This window comes from Pseudorca crassidens, chromosome 11 (genome assembly GCF_039906515.1).
Source record: "Pseudorca crassidens isolate mPseCra1 chromosome 11, mPseCra1.hap1, whole genome shotgun sequence".
NCBI classification, from domain to species: domain Eukaryota; kingdom Metazoa; phylum Chordata; class Mammalia; order Artiodactyla; family Delphinidae; genus Pseudorca; species Pseudorca crassidens.
The window spans coordinates 56440327-56458129 of record NC_090306.1 but is presented as its reverse complement, the minus strand read 5'-3'; the positions used below and the strand labels follow the sequence as shown (position 1 = coordinate 56458129).

The 17803-nt window shown below is 37.9% G+C and overlaps 1 protein-coding gene across 5 annotated transcripts in view; it reads left to right on the top strand.

The window, feature by feature from the left end:
* Positions 1-17803, top strand: part of GRIP1 (glutamate receptor interacting protein 1) — a 700393-nt gene that overhangs the window by 539743 nt on the left and 142847 nt on the right. For all 5 annotated transcript variants that reach the window (XM_067697253.1, XM_067697254.1, XM_067697251.1 and 2 more), the window contains exons 6-7: positions 8372-8447; positions 10730-10875. In XM_067697253.1, the coding sequence (XP_067553354.1) occupies positions 8372-8447; positions 10730-10875 (222 nt within the window). The remainder of the gene's footprint in view (positions 1-8371; positions 8448-10729; positions 10876-17803) is intronic.

Genomic DNA, 17803 nt, shown 5'->3' with positions numbered 1-17803 from the left:
AACATTCACATTATAGGGGTCCCAGAAGGAGAAGAGAGAGAGAAAGGACCTGAGAAAATATTTGAAGAGATTATAGTTGAAAACTTCCCTAACATGGGAAAGGATATAGCCACTCAAGTCCAGGAAGCGCAGAGAGAGTCCCATACAGGATAAACCCAAGGAGAAACACGCCGAGACACATAGTAATCAAATTGGCAAAAATTAAAGACAAACAAAAATTATTAAAATCAACAAGAGAAAAACGACAAATAACATACAAGGGAACTCCCATAAGGTTAACAGCTGATTTCTCAGCAGAAACTCTACAAGCTAGGAGGGAGTGGCACGATACATTTAAAGTGATGAAAGGGAAGAAGCTACAACCAAGATTACTCTAGCCGGCAAGGATCTCATTCAGATTCTATGGAGAAATCAAATGCTTTACAGACAAGCAAAAGCTAAGAGAATTCAGCACCACCAAACCAGCTCTACAACAAATGCTAAAGGAACTTCTCTAAGTGGGAAACACAAGAGAAGAAAAGGACCTACAAAAACAAACCCAAAACAATTAGGAAAATGGTTTTAGGAACATACATATCGATAATTACCTTAAAAGTGAATGGATTGGGCTTCCCTGGTGGCGCAGTGGTTGAGAGTCCGCCTGCCGATGCAGGGGATGCGGGTTCGTGCCCCGGTCTGGGAGAATCCCGTGTGCCGCGGAGCGGCTGGGCCCGTGGGCCGTGGCCACTGGGCCTGCGCGTCCGGAGCCTGTGCTCCGCAACGGAAGGGGCCACAGCAGTGAGGGGCCCGTGTACCGCAAAAAAAAAAAAAAAAAAAAAGTGAATGGATTAAATGCTCCAACCAAAAGACACAGGCTTGCTGAATGGATACAAAAACAAGACTCATATACATGTTGTCTACAAGAGACCCACTTCAGACCTAGGGACACATACAGACTGAAAGTGAGGGGATGGAAAAAGATATTTCATACAAATTGAAATCAAACAAAGCTGGAGTATCAGTACTCATATCAGATGAAATAGACTTTAAAATAAAGAATGTTACAAGGGACAATGAAGGACACTACATAATGATCAAGGGATCAATCCAGGAAGAAGATATAACAATTATAAATAAATATGCACCCAACATAGGAGCACCTCAATACATAAGGCAAATGCTAACAGCTATAAAAGAGGAAATTGACAGTAACACAATGATAGTGGGGGACTTTAACACCTCACTTACACCAAAAGACAGATCATCCAGACAGAAAATTTATAAGGAAACACAAGCTTTAAATGACACAACAGATCAGATAGATCTAATTGATATTTATAGGACATTCAATCTGAAAACAGCAGATTACACTTTCTTCTCAAGTGCACACAGAACATTCTCCAGGATAGATCACATCTTGGGTCACAAATCAAGCCTCGGTAAATTTAAGAAAATTGAAATCGTATCAAGCATCTTTTCTGACCACAACGCTATGAGATTAGAAATAAATTACAGGGAAAAACACGTAAAAATCACAAACACATGGAGGCTAAACAATATGTTACTGAATAACCAAGAGATCACTGAAGAAATCAAAGAGGAAATTTAAAAATACCTAGAGTTGAATATGAAAACACGATGATCCAAAACCTGTGGTATGCAGCAAAAGCAGTACTAAGAGGGAAGTTTGTAGCAATACAATCCTACCTCAAGAAACAAGAAACATCTCAAATAAACAATGTAACCTTACATTTAAAGGAACTAGAGAAAGAAGAACAAACAAAACCTAAAGTTAGTAGAAGGAAAGAAATCATAAAGATCAGAGCAGAAATAAATGAAAGAGAAGCAAAGATCAATAAAACTAAAAGCTGGTTCTTTGAGAAGATAAATAAAACTGATAAACCTTTAGCCAGGCTCATCAAGAAAAAGAGGGAGAGGACTCCAATCAATAAAATTAGAAATGAAAAAGGAGATGTTACAATGGACACTGCAGAAATACAAAGCATCATGAGAAGACTACGAGCAACTCTATGCCAATAAGATGGACAACCTGGAAGAAATGGACAAATTCTTAGAAAGGTATAACCTTCCTAGACTGAACCAGGAAGAAATAGAAAATATGAACAGACCAATCACAAGTAATTAAATTGAAAGTGTAATTTAAAATCTTCCAACTGCTTCCCTGGTGGTGCAGTGATTAAGAGTCAGCCTGCCAATGAAGGCGACAGGGGTTCGAGCCCTGGTTTGGGAAGATCCCACATGCCACAGAGCAACTAAACCCATATGCCACAACTACGGAGCCTGCATTCTGAAGCCCACGAGCCACAACTACTGAGCCCACGTGCCACAACTACTGAAGCCCATGTGCCTAGAGCCTGTGCTCTGCAACAAGAGATGCCACCGCAATGAGAAGCCTGCGCACCACTACGAAGAGTAACCCCCACTCATTGCAACTAGAGAAAGCCTGCACACAGCAACAAAGACCCAATGCAGCCAAAAATGAATTAATTACTTAATTAAATGAACAAATTTTTTTAAAAAAATCTTCCAACAAACAAAAGTCCACTACCAGATGCCTTCACAGGTGAATTCTATCAAACATTTAGAAAAGAGCTAACACCCATCCTTTGCAAACTCTTCCAAAAAATTGCAGAGGAAGAAACACTCCCAAAGTCATTCTACAATGCCACCATTACCCAGATTCCAAAACCATACAAAGATACTACAAAAAAAAAGAAAATTACAGACCAATATCACTGATGAATATAGATGCAAAAATCCTTAACAAAATACCAGCAAACAGAATCCAACAACACATTAAAAGGATCATACACCATGATCAGGTGGGATGCAAGGATTCTTCAATATACACAAATCAATCAATGTGAAATATCATATTAACAAATTGAAGAATAAAAACCACATGATCATCTCAATAGATGCAGGAAAAGCTTTTGACAAAATTCAACACCCATTTATTATAAAAAGTCTCCAGAAAATGGGCACAGAGGGAACCTACCTCAACATAATAAAGACCATGTACAACAAACCCACAGCAAACATCATTCTCGATGAAAAACTGAAACCATTACCACTAAGATCAGAAACAAGACAAGGATGTCCACTCTCACCACTATTATTCAACATAGTTTTGGAAGTCCTAGCCATGGCACTCAGAGAAGAAAAGGAAATAAAAGGAATACAGATTTGGAAAAGAAGAAGTAAAACTGTCACTGTTTTCAGATGACATGATACTATACATAGATAATCCTAAAGATGACACCAGAAAGCTACTAGAGCTAATCAATGAATTTGGTAAAGTTGCAGGACACAAAGTTAACGCACAGAAATCTCTTGCATTCCTATATACTAACAATGAAACATCAGAAAGAGAAATTAAGGAAACAATCTCATTCACCATTGCAACAAAAAGAATAAAATACCTAGGAATAAATCTACCTAAGGAGGTAAAAGACCTGTACTCAGAAAACTCTAAGATGCTGATGAAAGAAATCAAAGATGACACAAACAGATGGGGAGATATACCATGTTTTTAGACTGGAAGAATCAAAATTGTGAAAATAACTATAGTACCCAAAGCAATCTACAGATTCAATGCAATCTCTGTCAAATTACCAATGGCATTTTTTATAGAACTAGAACAAAAAATCTTAAAATTTGTATGGAGACACAAAAGACCCCAAATATCCAAAGCAATCTTGAGGGAAAAAAATGGAGCTGGAGGAATCAGATGCCCTGACTTCAGACTATACTACAAAGCTACAGTAATCACGACAATATGGTACTGGGACAAAAACAGAAATATAGATCAATGGAACAGCATACAAAGTCCAGAGATAAACCCACACACCTATGGTGAACTAATCTATGACAAAGGAGGCAAGGATATACAATGGAGAAAAGACAGTCTCTTCAATAAGTGATGCTGGGAAAACTGGACAGCTACATGTAAAAGAATGAAATTAGAACACTCCCTAACACCATACACAAATATAAAATCAAAATGAATTAAAGACCTAAATGTAAGACTGAACACTATAAAACTCTTAGAGGAAAACATAGGAAGAACCTCCTATTGACATAAATCACAGCAAGATATTGTTTGACCCACCTCCTAGAATAATGGAAATAAAACCAAAAATAAACAAATGGGACCTAATGAAACTTAAAAGCTTTTGCACAGCAAAGGAAACCATAAAGAAGATGAAAAGACACCCCTCACAATGGGAGAAAATATTTGCAAATGAATCAACGGAGAAAGGATTAATCTCCAAAATATATAAACAGCTCATGCAGCTCAATATTAAAAAAAAAACAACCCAATCAAAAAATGGGCAGAAGACCTAAATAGACATTTCTCCAAAGAAGACATGCAGATGGCCAAGAGGCACATGAAAAGCTGCTCAACATCACCAATTATTAGAGAAATGCAAATCAAAACTACAATGAGGTATCACCTCACACTAGTTAGAATGGGCATCGTCAGAAAATCTACAAACAATAAATGCTAGAGAGGGTGTGGAGAAAAGGGAAGTCTCTTGCACTGTTGGTGGGAATGTAAATTGATACAGCCACTATGGAGGACAGTATGGAGGTTCCTTAAAAAACTAAAGATAGAACTACCATATGACACAGCAATCCCATTACTGGGCATATACCCAGAGAAAACAATAATTCAAAAAGACACATGCACCCCAATGTTCATTGCAGCACTATTTACAATAGCCAGGTCATGGAAGCAACCTAAATGCCCATCGACAGATGAATAGATAAAGGTGATGTGGTACATATATACAATGGAATATTACTCAGCCATAAAAAGGAACGAAATTGGGTCATTTGTAGGGACGTGGATGGACCTAGAGACTGTCATACTGAGTGAAGTAAGTCAGAAAGAGAAAAATATTGTATATTACTGCATATATGTGGAATCTAGAGAAATGGTACAGAGGAACCGGTTTGCAAGGCGGAAATAGAGACACAGATGTAGAGAACGAACGTATGGACACCAAAGGGGAAAAGCGGGGGGGTGGGTGGTGGGGTGAATTGGGAGATTGGGATTGACATATACACACTAATATGTATAAAATAGATAACTAGGGCTTCCCTGATGGCACAGTGGTTGAGAGTCTGCCTGCCGATGCGGGGGACATGGGTTCATGCCCCAGTCCAGGAAGATCCCACGTGCCACGGAGTGGCTAGGCCCATGAGCCATGGCCGCTGAGCCTGCGCGTCCGGAGCCTGTGCTCTGCAATGGGAGAGGCCACCACAGTGAGAGGCCTGTGTACCGCAAAAAAAAAAGATAACTAATAAGAACATGCTGTATAAAATATAAAATTAGAAAAACAACCAAAATATGTCGTATGATGGTAACATTCATATTTATCAAATACTGGCAAACTAGAGACCATCCAGATGGGCAGCCAGGATGGTGATGTATGAGGAAATCAGGTCACGCAAACACTAGTTAAGAAAGTGGAAGTGGATAGAGGGTGGTTCAAGATGGTTGGTAGGAAAATCCTGAACTCAGTTCCTCCCACAGACACAACAAACATACAGCTACACATAAAACAGTTTACTCTGAAAAGAACCCCAGAAACAGCTGAATTCCTACTCCCCAAGAAATTATGAAAGGGCCACATCGAGACTGGGACAATCTTTGAAGACTGAAAGATGGCTGTTTTGCATGATACATCAAAACAAACACAGAGAGTCAAGCAAAATGAGGAAACAGAAGAAAATGTTCCAAATAAAGGAACAAGATAAAACTTCAGGAAAAAAAAAAACCTAATGAAATGGAGATAAGTAATTTACCTGATAAAGAGTTCAAAGTAGTGGTCATAAAGATGCTCACCCAGCTCAGGAGAAGAATGAAGAACACAGTGAGGACTTCAACAAAGAGAAAGAACACATAAGAAAGAACCAAACAGAAGTCATAAAGCTGAAGAATTCAATAACTGAACTGAAAAATACACTCGTGGGATTCAATAGCAAACCAGTTGAAACAAAAGAACAGATCAGTGACCTGGAAGACAAGGTAGTAGAAATCATCCAAACAGAATGGCAAAAAGAACAAAGAATTTTTAAAAATGAGAATAACTTAAGGGACTGTGGGACAACATGTAGCATACTAGCATTCACTTTATAACGGTCCCAGAAAGAGAAGAGAGAGAGAGAAAGGGGCAGAAAAGTTATTTGAAGAAATAATGGCTGAAAACATTTCTAACCTGTGGAAGGAAATAGACATCCAGGTTTGGGAAGCACAGAGAATCCCAAACAAGATGAGCCCAAAGAGATCCATACCAAGACACATTATAATTAAACCGTCAAAAGTTAAAGATAAAGAGAGGCTCAAAGCAGAAAGAGAAAGACAACTCGTTATATACAAGGGAACTCCCGTAAGACTATCAACTGATTTTTCAGCAGAAAATTTGCAGGCCAGAGGGAGTGACGTGATATATTCAAGGTGCTAAAAGGAAAAAACTTCCAAGAATACTCTACCTGGCAAGGTTAACTTTCAGAATTGAAGGAGAGATAAAGAGTTTTCCAGACAAGGAAAAGCAAAAGTAGTTCATTACCACTAAACTGGCCTTACAAGAAATGTCCCTTTAGGGACAACTTTAAGCTGAGAAGAAATGGCCCTAAATATAAATGAGAAAATATATGAAAGAAAAAATCTCACTGGTAAAGTCAAATATATGGTAAAGGTAGTGGATCAACCACTTATAAAGTTAGTATGAAGGTTAAAAGACAGAAGTAGCAAAATTAGCTGTAACTACAAAAATTTGTTAAGCGATACAAAATAAAAAGATGTAAAATGTAACATCAAAACACATCAGGAATTTCCCTGGTGGCACAGTAGTTAAGAATCCACCTGCCAATGCAGGGGACACGGGTTCGAGCCCTAGCCTGGGAAGATCCCACATGCCGTGGAGCAACTAAGCCCATGCGCCACAACTACTGAGCCTGCGCTCCAGAGCCCGCGAGCCACAACTACTGAGCCCACATGCCACAACTACTGAAGCCCGCACGCCTAGAGCCCATGCTCCACAACAAGAGAAGCCACTGCAATGAGAAGACCGTGCACCACAACCAAGAGTCGCCCCAGCTCACCTCAACTAGAAAAAGCCCGCACACAGCAATGAAGACCCAACACAGCTAAAAATAAATTAATTAATTTTTGAAAAAAGCCCACATCAAATGTGGGGGATGCTACAATGTTCATTGCAGCTCTGCTTACAATAGCCAGGACATGGAAGCAACCTAAGTGTCCATTGACAGATGAATGGATAAAGAAGGTGTGGCACGTATACACAATGGAATATTACTCAGCCATAAAAAGAAACGAAATTGAGTTATTTGTAGTGAGGTGGATGGACCTAGAGTCTGTCATACAGAGTGAAGTAAGTCAGAAAGAGAAAAACAAACACCGTATGCTAACACATATATATGGAATCTAAAAAACAAAAAACGGTCATGAAGAACCTCGGGGCAAGTTGGGAGTAAAGATGCAGACCTACTAGAGAATGGACTTGAGGATACGGGGAGGGGGAAGGGTAAGCTGGGACAAAGTGAGAGAGTGGTAGTGTATATATGGACAGATGTACACTACCAAATGTAAAAAAGATAGCTAGTAGGAAGCAGCCGCATAGCCCAGGGAGATCAGCTTAGTGCTTTGTGACCACCTAGAGGGGTGGGATAGGGAGGGTGGGAGGGAAACGCAAGAGGGAAGAGATATGGGGATATATATATACGTATAACTGATTCACACTGTTATAAAGCAGAAACTAACACACCACTGTAAAGCAATTATACTCCGATAAAAATGTTAAAAAAAAAATGTGGTGGGCACTAAAAATGTAGTGCTTTTAGAATGCACTAATATTTTGAACACCTCGTTTTTAATGGAGGCCACTTCAGCCACTCGAATTTTTCTTTTTTTTAATATTTGGATTTATTTTTCCTTTAGTTTTTGCTTCATGTCACGTTGTAGACTCACCAGTATAACAGCCCAGGTTGATTGACACCAAATATACCCACCTACACTTTGTTTATAGCCAGCAGCTGTTCTAATTGGGCTAGGATTTATAATTATTTGATGCTCTTATCACAGTAGTTGTTAAACATTTTATATCTCACCCCGATTACAGCCATATATTTATTGAGAGGAGAAATGTTGACTTCAACAATGTATTCTGTATAAAATGAATAAGGTTTTTAAGTCTGTTATGTGCCAGAAGGAAACATTATAAGTATTCCTCCATATACAACAATAACATTTGTTTCAGTTTCTCAGCTGGCATTTTGTAAGTGAATTTTTTAATGGCAGCAATGAGAGCATTTTTTGAGCCGTATTCCTTTTCTTTGCTAGGGGGAGCACATGATGATAGAAATAAATCTCGTCCGGTTGTAATAACATGTGTTCGTCCTGGAGGGCCTGCTGACAGGTAAACTTCATCTTTCTGTGTCACTATCCAAATAGATTAAATAAAGCTGGGGACTTTGGCATAGAAGTTGATGAATTAGAAATTTCATAGTAACAGATAGGTCTTAAGTAAATATGTTGGAACGTGAAAACAGAAGAGTTCAGGCTGCAGAATCAGAAGAAAGTTTGACTCCAGATTCAATGCTTGCTACCCTGTGTCTTTGGCAAATGACTTAACAGTTCTAAGCTCAGTTCCCTCCAACTGTAAAATGTAGGTGATAATGCATACCTTTCAAGGTTTTTTGTTTTATCAAAGATTAGAGATTTATGGTGCCTTGCAGGAGGCCTTTCATCCTGGAAGGAAATCCAAAAAAGAGGGGATATATGTGTATGTATAGCTGATTCACTTTGCTGTACAGTAGAAACTAACACAACATTGTAAAGCAACTCTACTCCAATAAAAATTAATTATTAAAAAAAAAAAAGGCAGCTGGCCCTTTAACAGCAGGTCCTTGAAATGCATCCTCTCCAATTGGTAATATCCTAACCTGAAAAGACAGGTGGTGGTGTTCTCTGACTCTTACTATTGCCAACTGTCCTTATCATGATTATCACCCTTTGATGATGATTATGTGTGTCAGAATAGAAGTGACTTTTAGTAAAAGGGAAGGAATATTGTCAGTGTTAGTGTTTAGAGCATTCTCTTCCTGGCTAATTTGAATATCTGATAGAAGCTCCTTCAGCTTTCCTACAATAAACCTTGGGGGTCCCAAGTAAACTCACAACTTAGATGTCTCAAGAGATGCTTATCTTTGTACTAATTTCCCACAGCGAAAAGTCTGCTCCATAATGGTAGGGAACACAATGCCTGCCACTAGATATAGTTGAAGGAGAGGAGGAAAACGCACTGATTACCCCTGACTCTGCACTATGTTTCAGCCTAGGATGGATTTTTAAAAACCTTTCTTAAGCGCTCGAAATAGTAATAATAATAATAAATACTGCTTGATGAGTGACCACCATGGGCCAGGAACTGTGCTCAGTACTTGGCAGACATTATCTTATTTTATCTTCACAACCACCCACTAAATCAGGTATTTTTGTCCAGATTTACAGGTGACAAAACTGACGCCCAGTATCGTTAAATGACTTGCCAGCTAGGATAGAAATTCAGATTTATTTTCCTTCAAAGCTCATACCGTTAGCTCAGTTTGTTTTTTAAGTCAATGTTTAATATAAAATGAGAAAATATGGAGACACTGGGTTCTCCTCTGCACTAAAGTGTATTTGCCTTTGCAGAGGATAATACAAAGTCAAAATTTTCAAGGAAATTTTGCCATTTTTTTTTCCTTCTCCTGCCTTTTCTTGTGAATGATTCTTCCTGAAGCAAAAGAGAATATTTCTATTTCTTAATAACATTCTAGAGTTTGAGTTGACAGAAATGTCAGGAGCAGGCTACTAGTTTGTGAGCAACGTATTACCAAATTAATGGAGGACGAAAGGAAATCTAAGAATTTAAGATAAAAATTTAGAGTCAAAATACATAGAGAGTTGCTGGGTGAAAGATATTTAAGACAGCATTTTTATTCTTTCCAAATCCTAAACTTGTAATCCCCGCATCTGATTTTCTTATCTTCATTGACCCTCCCTGAGGCAGGAGGGTTATAATCTGGTAGCCTCTCTGGCTACATTTTAGTGGTGTCATGACTGTCCTGAGGCATCTTCTCCCAGTGCCTTGAGTGTCTATGGCCACAGAAGGGCGAATAGTATTTGCCTGCCTTTTCCATTGAATGTGAGACTGAATCAATTTAATGATCGTCAAATGGCCTTATAAATCAGTAGGAAAATTTACAGACTAGGGAAATTTTTCACCAGCATTCCCTATCCAGCTTGGGTTCACTGGTGATAAATTGAATGAAACCAGCAGACTTTTCTGCTCACCTGGCTTTGGGAAAATAGGTGAGTGCTATTTCTTGGGCTCTAATAAATCAATTTTAGACATTTTGGCAAAACCCTAGAAAAGAGAAAATGTGCCTTTATTACTTTTACACCCCAAGAGTTCATCGTGGGTGACCTGGTTATTTGCTAATGTGTAGTTATTTTCTTATTACTCATTTTCATATTGCAGCAACTTTCTGGTCAGGGTTACCTCTTTACTCTCTTAATGTCACACTTGATGCTTAAAAGGAAATGCAAATGGGATAGATGGTAGAATGTGTGTGAAAGAGCCTCTTTGGCTGAGTGACTATTAATGCTAAGCCCCATGATGCTAAATTAATGACTATTTCTTTATTCTCCCTTCAGAGAGGGCACAATCAAACCTGGTGATAGGTTGCTCAGTGTGGATGGAATTCGGCTTCTTGGAACCACGCACGCTGAGGCCATGAGTATTCTCAAACAGTGTGGACAAGAAGCGACGCTGCTGATCGAATATGATGTCTCGGTCATGGGTATGTCGGATCCTGAGGTTGGGATCTCTAACTAAGCTCTACATCATGTCACTGTCCATCCCTGATAAACCACTTTGGATTAAGAAGGAACTGTTATGTCCACTTGTAGCAGACAGAATTTCATCAATACCATATTATTCTGTTTGAGTTCAGAAAGAGGTGAGGAGTACTTCTCAGCGATTTTGAATTCTTGTGTTGATAGAATCTATGATAACATCTCATTCTGTCAGTGTGTTTCACCTAGCAATCAGCTCTTATACATGGATTACCCTTTGGCAGGAAAGTGTTTTCCCCCTCCAAGTCACAAAAGTGGTGTTATTAACTTAGGGGCTAGTACTTTTTCTTTTACTACATGGAGACTGGAAACAGTAGGGGATTCCTTTCCTTCTTTTTACGTCACAGAGTGAAGCCAGCTGATCAGAATTAATGGAAATTACCATTTTATCATCAGACTTAGGGACAAAGAAAGGAAAGGGGACAAATAGTATCATTGATTAAAATGAAAGTTGAGTACAATATTCTTTCTTGAAATAATGATTCCAATAGAAAGTAATTCTATTTCTACCCTCTCAACTGTAGTACAACTGGAAAGATATTCTCACGTGGCTTTTCAGTGTGAAGAGAGAGCCAAAGTTTTGTGTAAAGTTGACTAAGGCAGATAAATTATGATAGAATGAACTGGAACGTGAAACTGAAACCTAAATCATGTTGTAAATACTTCTTACAATTATCAGACTTGATTGTGTGCCTGACTTTACCAGCAAGTTTTGTCCTGGTAAAATGTAGCCAAGAAAAAAACACTTATTCTGTAACTGTAAACTCCTTTTATTTCCTGCTCTATATGATTCACGTAGAACAGTGTTGCTTGAACGTATTCTTAATCTGTCTACTGGCCTGAAATGTCTTTGAGAGGTATGAGGCTTCCTAAAAGACTTAAAGTGTGAGTTAAGGAGTTCTTAGCAGAATAAGTGGTATGATATGCCCTTAGGATGGAAAGGTCAGGAATGAATGAACTTTCCTCCCTCTATTCTTCCTTTCTCTTGTCTTCTCTTTCTCCCTTTTTTCTTTCTCTTTTTATTGTTTTGTATGGCTTTTGAGTTAGATGATTTGGGTTCTGTTTTCAATTCTACTGATTTCTAGCTATTAGTTTGCACCATGTTACTTATTTCACTGTGCCTTAGTTACCTCATTTGTCACATGGAAACCAGCAGTGCCTATTTTAAAAGGCAGTTAGGAAGATAAAATAAAATTATACAAGTAAGATGTATTTTAACTGATGATCCAATTTATTATTCACATTAAAAATTGAAACAGGTGTTTGACATATTTAACTCATTCAGTCTACAAATATATATTTTTTTAATATTTAAGCTAAGTGACAGGTACCAAGAGTACAGAAATAAACAAAACAGACCTGGTCTCTGCTCTTATGAAGTTTGCAATTGACAAGGAGGAGAGACAGTAAACAGGAACATGACCAAACAAATAAACACTCAGAAAGTGATCATTACCTACCATGAAAGGCATGAACTGGATTCTGTAATAGGGAATAAGGGCAGGCACAGGTGAGGGCTGACAGATGCCAATCAGGAGTCAGTGAAGAGGTGACAGGTAGGCAAAAACCTGAAGGATGAGAAGGAACCAGTTCCCAAACTAAATACAGCAACAGTTTGTAAGTTCTGAGCAGCCCACCTCAGAGAGACAAGGGCTCCCCCTCTGGGGATGGGCACCATTTCAGAGCAGAGCCCTCCATATCTCATTATTACCAGAGTCAGGGGGGGAGAGGATGACTCACCTGTCTTCCTTCTTCCCTACTCACATTCACATTCTGAATCATGCCTGACAATTTTCATACCTCAGAGTTCTCAGATATCCCCCTAATATAGGGGAAAGTGCCATCAGGAAGGAAACTCATTAAAAGTTTCTCTAAGTTGCTAGATATAAGATCAGTATACAAAAATCAGTTACATTTCTATATACCAGCCAAAACCAGGAAGTTAATTTTTAATATACCATTTATAACAACAATAAAATAATAAGGTTCCTATAAGGAATAAATACAACAAAAGTTGTATCTTTCCAGAAGATATAGATATTGATATAGATACAGATATGCATATATGTAAAGAATACTTAAACAAATGAAGACCTACATCATGAATGTGGGTGGGAAGTCTTGATATCTAAAATATATCCTTTCTTTCAAATGCATCCATAAATTCTATTCAGAATCCCAGAAGGATCTTTGGAGGACTTTAATAAGCTGTTTCTAAAATGTAAGAAAAGTGGGAGGGGGAAAACAGCCAAAATGTTTTTGAAACAATACGAAAGCAGAGAAACTTGTTCTATCCAATATCAAGACTCATTCTAAAATTGTGCCATTAAGTCTATGTAATATTTACATGAGGTAATAAAGAACCCAGTGGAAGAGAATTGAATGCCACAGACCACTACAGATATGTAAGCAGAGGTGTAGTCTTACATCAGTGGGGAATGGTTGAGCTAGTCGGTAAATGATACTGGGTCAATTAGTTAGCCACATGGGAAAAAATTCAATTAATCTCCTACTTTATACCACACCCAAAAATAAATTCTGTATTTACATAACCATTTCCCAACAGACTGCTGTTATAGATAACTGGAATGAATATCCTTTTAACCCAAATCTTTGTCTGTGTATCTGACTTCATTAAGTCGAAGGGCATATTTCTTTTTTAAATATTTGGTACATAATTCCAATTGTCCTCCAGAAAGCTTATCCTACTTTATAATATATTACTACCAGCAATGTTTTAAGTGTACCTGTCTCAACAGAGCACCAGATACAGCACTAAATAGTTTTGGTTTTAATCCTTCTGATTTAAGTAAAAATTGCATTTATATTTTAGTTTACTTTTTAAAAACATTTCTAGTGCAACTAAATGCTTTTTTGTATGAACACTAGCCATTTTCATCTCCTACTGTCTGCTTATGCCCTGTATTCATTTTTCTATTGATTTGTGTAACTATTTACAGACACCTTTCTGTCACTCCTAGATAAAGCTAAATAGGTGAAAAATTGCAATAGAAAGCTTAAGATCTTAAATTAGGAAAATGAGGAGCAATAGGTCATTGGTATATGAAGTTGCCATCAGGTACAAATGGCAGAAACCAATTTAGAATAATTTAAAGAGGGAACTGATTAGCTTGTAAAAGTGGGGAGTCAAGATATATCCTGACTTCAGAAGAAGTTCAGTAATATCACAGGTGTTCTGTCTCTCAGGTCTCTTTGCCTGCGAAAGGCTCTCCTTGTGTCATGACCAGATGGTCCCAGGCAGCCACAGGTCTATATTATGTTGTGAGTTCATAATGCCAGAAAAAGAAATGAAACTGAATCTCCCCTAAAAGATGCTGAGTGACTTAGCTTGGAGCAAATGCTGACCACTGCAGTAATCACTATGTCCAGGGATATAGTGTAGCCTCTGCTCTTTGGCAGGGCAGGAAGGAATGTGTGTTGAACAGAACAAGACAAAGAATGGCACTTTCCCAAAGCAGGTGATGAAAGTAATAGATGCCACACATACGAGAATTTTCCTTACTTCCCGTCCTCACCAGCACTTGGTATTCTCAGTCTGTTTCATGTTATCTATTCTTATGGGTATGTAGTGATATCCCATGGCAAATTGAATGTATATTTCCAGGATGAATAATGATATGAAGCACCTTTTCATTTGCCACTTGAACATCCCTGTTGCATTATTTTACTTTTAATACCTTCATTTATTTACATACTATTAAAATTATGTCACATTATATCTTAGGAAGCATGTGTGTGTCTATAATCATAAATATAAATATTGAGTTTCTTTATATGCTATTAAAAGTACACAAATTATTTTGTAGGAAACACGTGTGTGCCTGTGCAGAGATATTGATATCTCATCACTGGAATGAGATATATTTTCTAGTAAATCTCAGATCACAAATTTTAGCAAATTCAGTAGTCTGGGAAAGCTATTGAAATTATCAATTTTATTAACTAAAGTTGAATTTAGTCTTTGTTAAAATTTTAAAGAAAATGTATTGAGATAAGACTGGTAGGAATAGGTCTGGGGGAAAAGTAATTGTTCAGTTTTGGATATGTTATGTTTGAGGTGTCTATCCATCATCCAAGTGGAGGTATGGAGTATACAGATGGGTCATTAAGCCTGGAATTTAGTGCAGAGGTTAGGGCAGGAGGTATAAATTTTTGAGTCATCAGCACAGAGATGGACCTTAAAACCACGAGGCACCTTAGGGAAGTGACCGTGGACAGAGAAAAGCAAGGCCCAAGGATGGAGCTCTGGGTCTCTCCAGTAGTGACAAATCAGAAAGGTGATGAGGAACCTTTGAAATAAATTGAGAAGGAACATCAAGTGATGGAGACAGAGAACCAAGGCAGAGTGTGGAGTCTTGGAGACCAGATTTTTCCTTTGTAAAACGGTGGTAATTATACTACCACACTCACAAGTTGCTGTGAGGAGAAAAAGAGTTAATGCATATGTGGTGTTTGGCCCATAATATGTGCTCAATAAATATGAACTAATTATTTTAAATGTTTATAGGGAAAAAAACCTCCACTTCATTATTGTCGAAATGTACTACCAAATGATTGGGTCTCAGAGCCCTGATGTTAGAAGCCAAATAACATAAAATATAAGGAAAGCTTGAACATCTCGGGGCAAAAGTTCTGAAAACAATAACTTTAGTAAAATGTAGTGCCTTTTGAAGTCAGACAAACTTGGTTTTGAATCTTGGCTGTCTGTTGACCTTGAACAAGTTACTTAGCCTCTCCAAGCTTCAACTTTCTCATCTCTAATATAAGGATGATAACAGTACTTCTTCAAAGGATTGATGAAAAGATTAAGCGAGTGAATACATGTAAAGTGTTTATCATAACTAACCTAAACTTTTGTTGACTACCAGGGAATTAAAGTTCACGGTTTCCATGCTCCACTTCCCTAAAATGAACCTCAGGTCTCCCACTACCCTGGATTAAGCAGCAGCTGAGGCTTTATTCCGTGACAACATTGAGTCCTCAGTAGAAAGAATGTTTGAAAAATGATGTGTTCTGGATGGCTTTATTTTCTAAAATTCATCAGAATACTTATTTTGCTTAAACGTTAGCTGAAAATATTTCTAAATAATGTTTCTGAGAATATATATTAAAGATACTTGGGTCTTTGGTAGAGGCCCATACAGTTGTCAAGGACATCATTCTGAATATCAGTCCTTAGGCCTGTGTTACAGAGTCAAGGGGTACAGATGGTACCAAATCTGTGCTGACATAATTTACTCAAGATTTTTAAAACTTACACAATTCTCTAATAATTATTTATTTTATGACTTTTCCTTCCTGCAAAATCGCGGGGGGAGGGCTTTTGGTTACTACGGATTTCTTGTTGGCCGTATTAAACAAGAATGACCGTAGTGTAATTTTTTGTTTTGTTTTTATTTCAGCTTTATTAAGGTGTAATTGACAGATCTGTAAGATATTTAAAGTGTGCATCGTGATAACTTGATACACACATGCATGGTGTAAAGATGCTACACTCTTAGCATATTATACAATACAGTGTTATCAACTATAGTCACAATTTTTACATTAGATCCTCAGACTTTATTCATCTTCTAGCTGAAAGTTTGTACCCTTTATCTTTTTAACATCCTTATTGGAGTATAATTGCTTTACAATGGTGTGTTAGTTACTGCTTTATAACAAAGTAAATCAGCTATACATACACATATATCCCCATATCTCCTCCCTTTTGGATCTCCCTCCCACCTTCCCTATCACACCCCTCTAGGTGGACACAAAGCACGGAGCTGATCTCCCTGTGCTCTGTGGCTGCTTCCCACTAGCTATCTATTTTACATTTGGTAGTGTGGATATGTCCATTGCCACTCTCTCACTTCGTCCCAGCTTACCCTTCGCCCTCCCCATATCCTCAAGTCCATTCTCTACGTCTGTGTCTTTATTACTGTCCTGCCCCTAGGTTCTTCAGAAACATTTTTTTTTTTTTAGATTCCATATATATGTGTTAGCATACGGTATTTGTTTTTCTCTTTCTGACTACTTCACTCTGTATGATAGATTCTAGGTCCATCCACCTCACTACAAATAACTCAATTTCGTTTCTTTTTATGGCTGAGTAAATATTCCATTGTATATATGTGCCACATCTTCTTTATCCATTCATCTGTTGATGCACACTCAGGTTGCTTCCATGTCCTGGCTATCGTAAATAGAGCTGCAATGAACACTGTGGTGTATGACTCTTTGAATTATGATTTTCTCAGGGTATATGCCCAGTAGTGGGATTGCTGGGTCGTATGGCAGTTCTATTTTCAGTTTTTTGAGGAACCTCCATACTGTTCTCCATAGTGGCTGCATCAATTTACATTCCCACCAGCAGTGCAAGAGGGTTCCCTTTTCTCCACACCCTCTCCAGCATTTATTGTCTGTAGATTTTTTGATGATGGCCATTCTGACTGGTGTGAGGTGATACCTTATTGTAGTTTTGATTTGCATTTCTCTAATGATTAGTGATGTTGAGCATCCTTTCATGTGTTTGTTAGCAATCTGTATATCTTCTTTGGAGAAATGTCTATTTAGGTCTTCTGCCCATTTTTGGATTGGGTTGTTTGTTTTTTTGATATTGAGCTGCATGAGCTGCTTGTATATTTTGGAGATTAATCCTTTGTCAGTTGCTTCGTTTGCAATTATTTTCTCCCATACTGAGGGTTGTCTTTTTGTCTTGTTTATGGGTTCCTTTGCCATGCAAAAGCTTTTAAGTTTCATTAGGTCCCATTTGTTTATTTTTGTTTTTATTTCCATTACCCTAAGAGGTGGGTCAAAAAGGATATTGCTGTGATTACGTCAAAGAGTATTCTTCCTATGTTTCGCTCT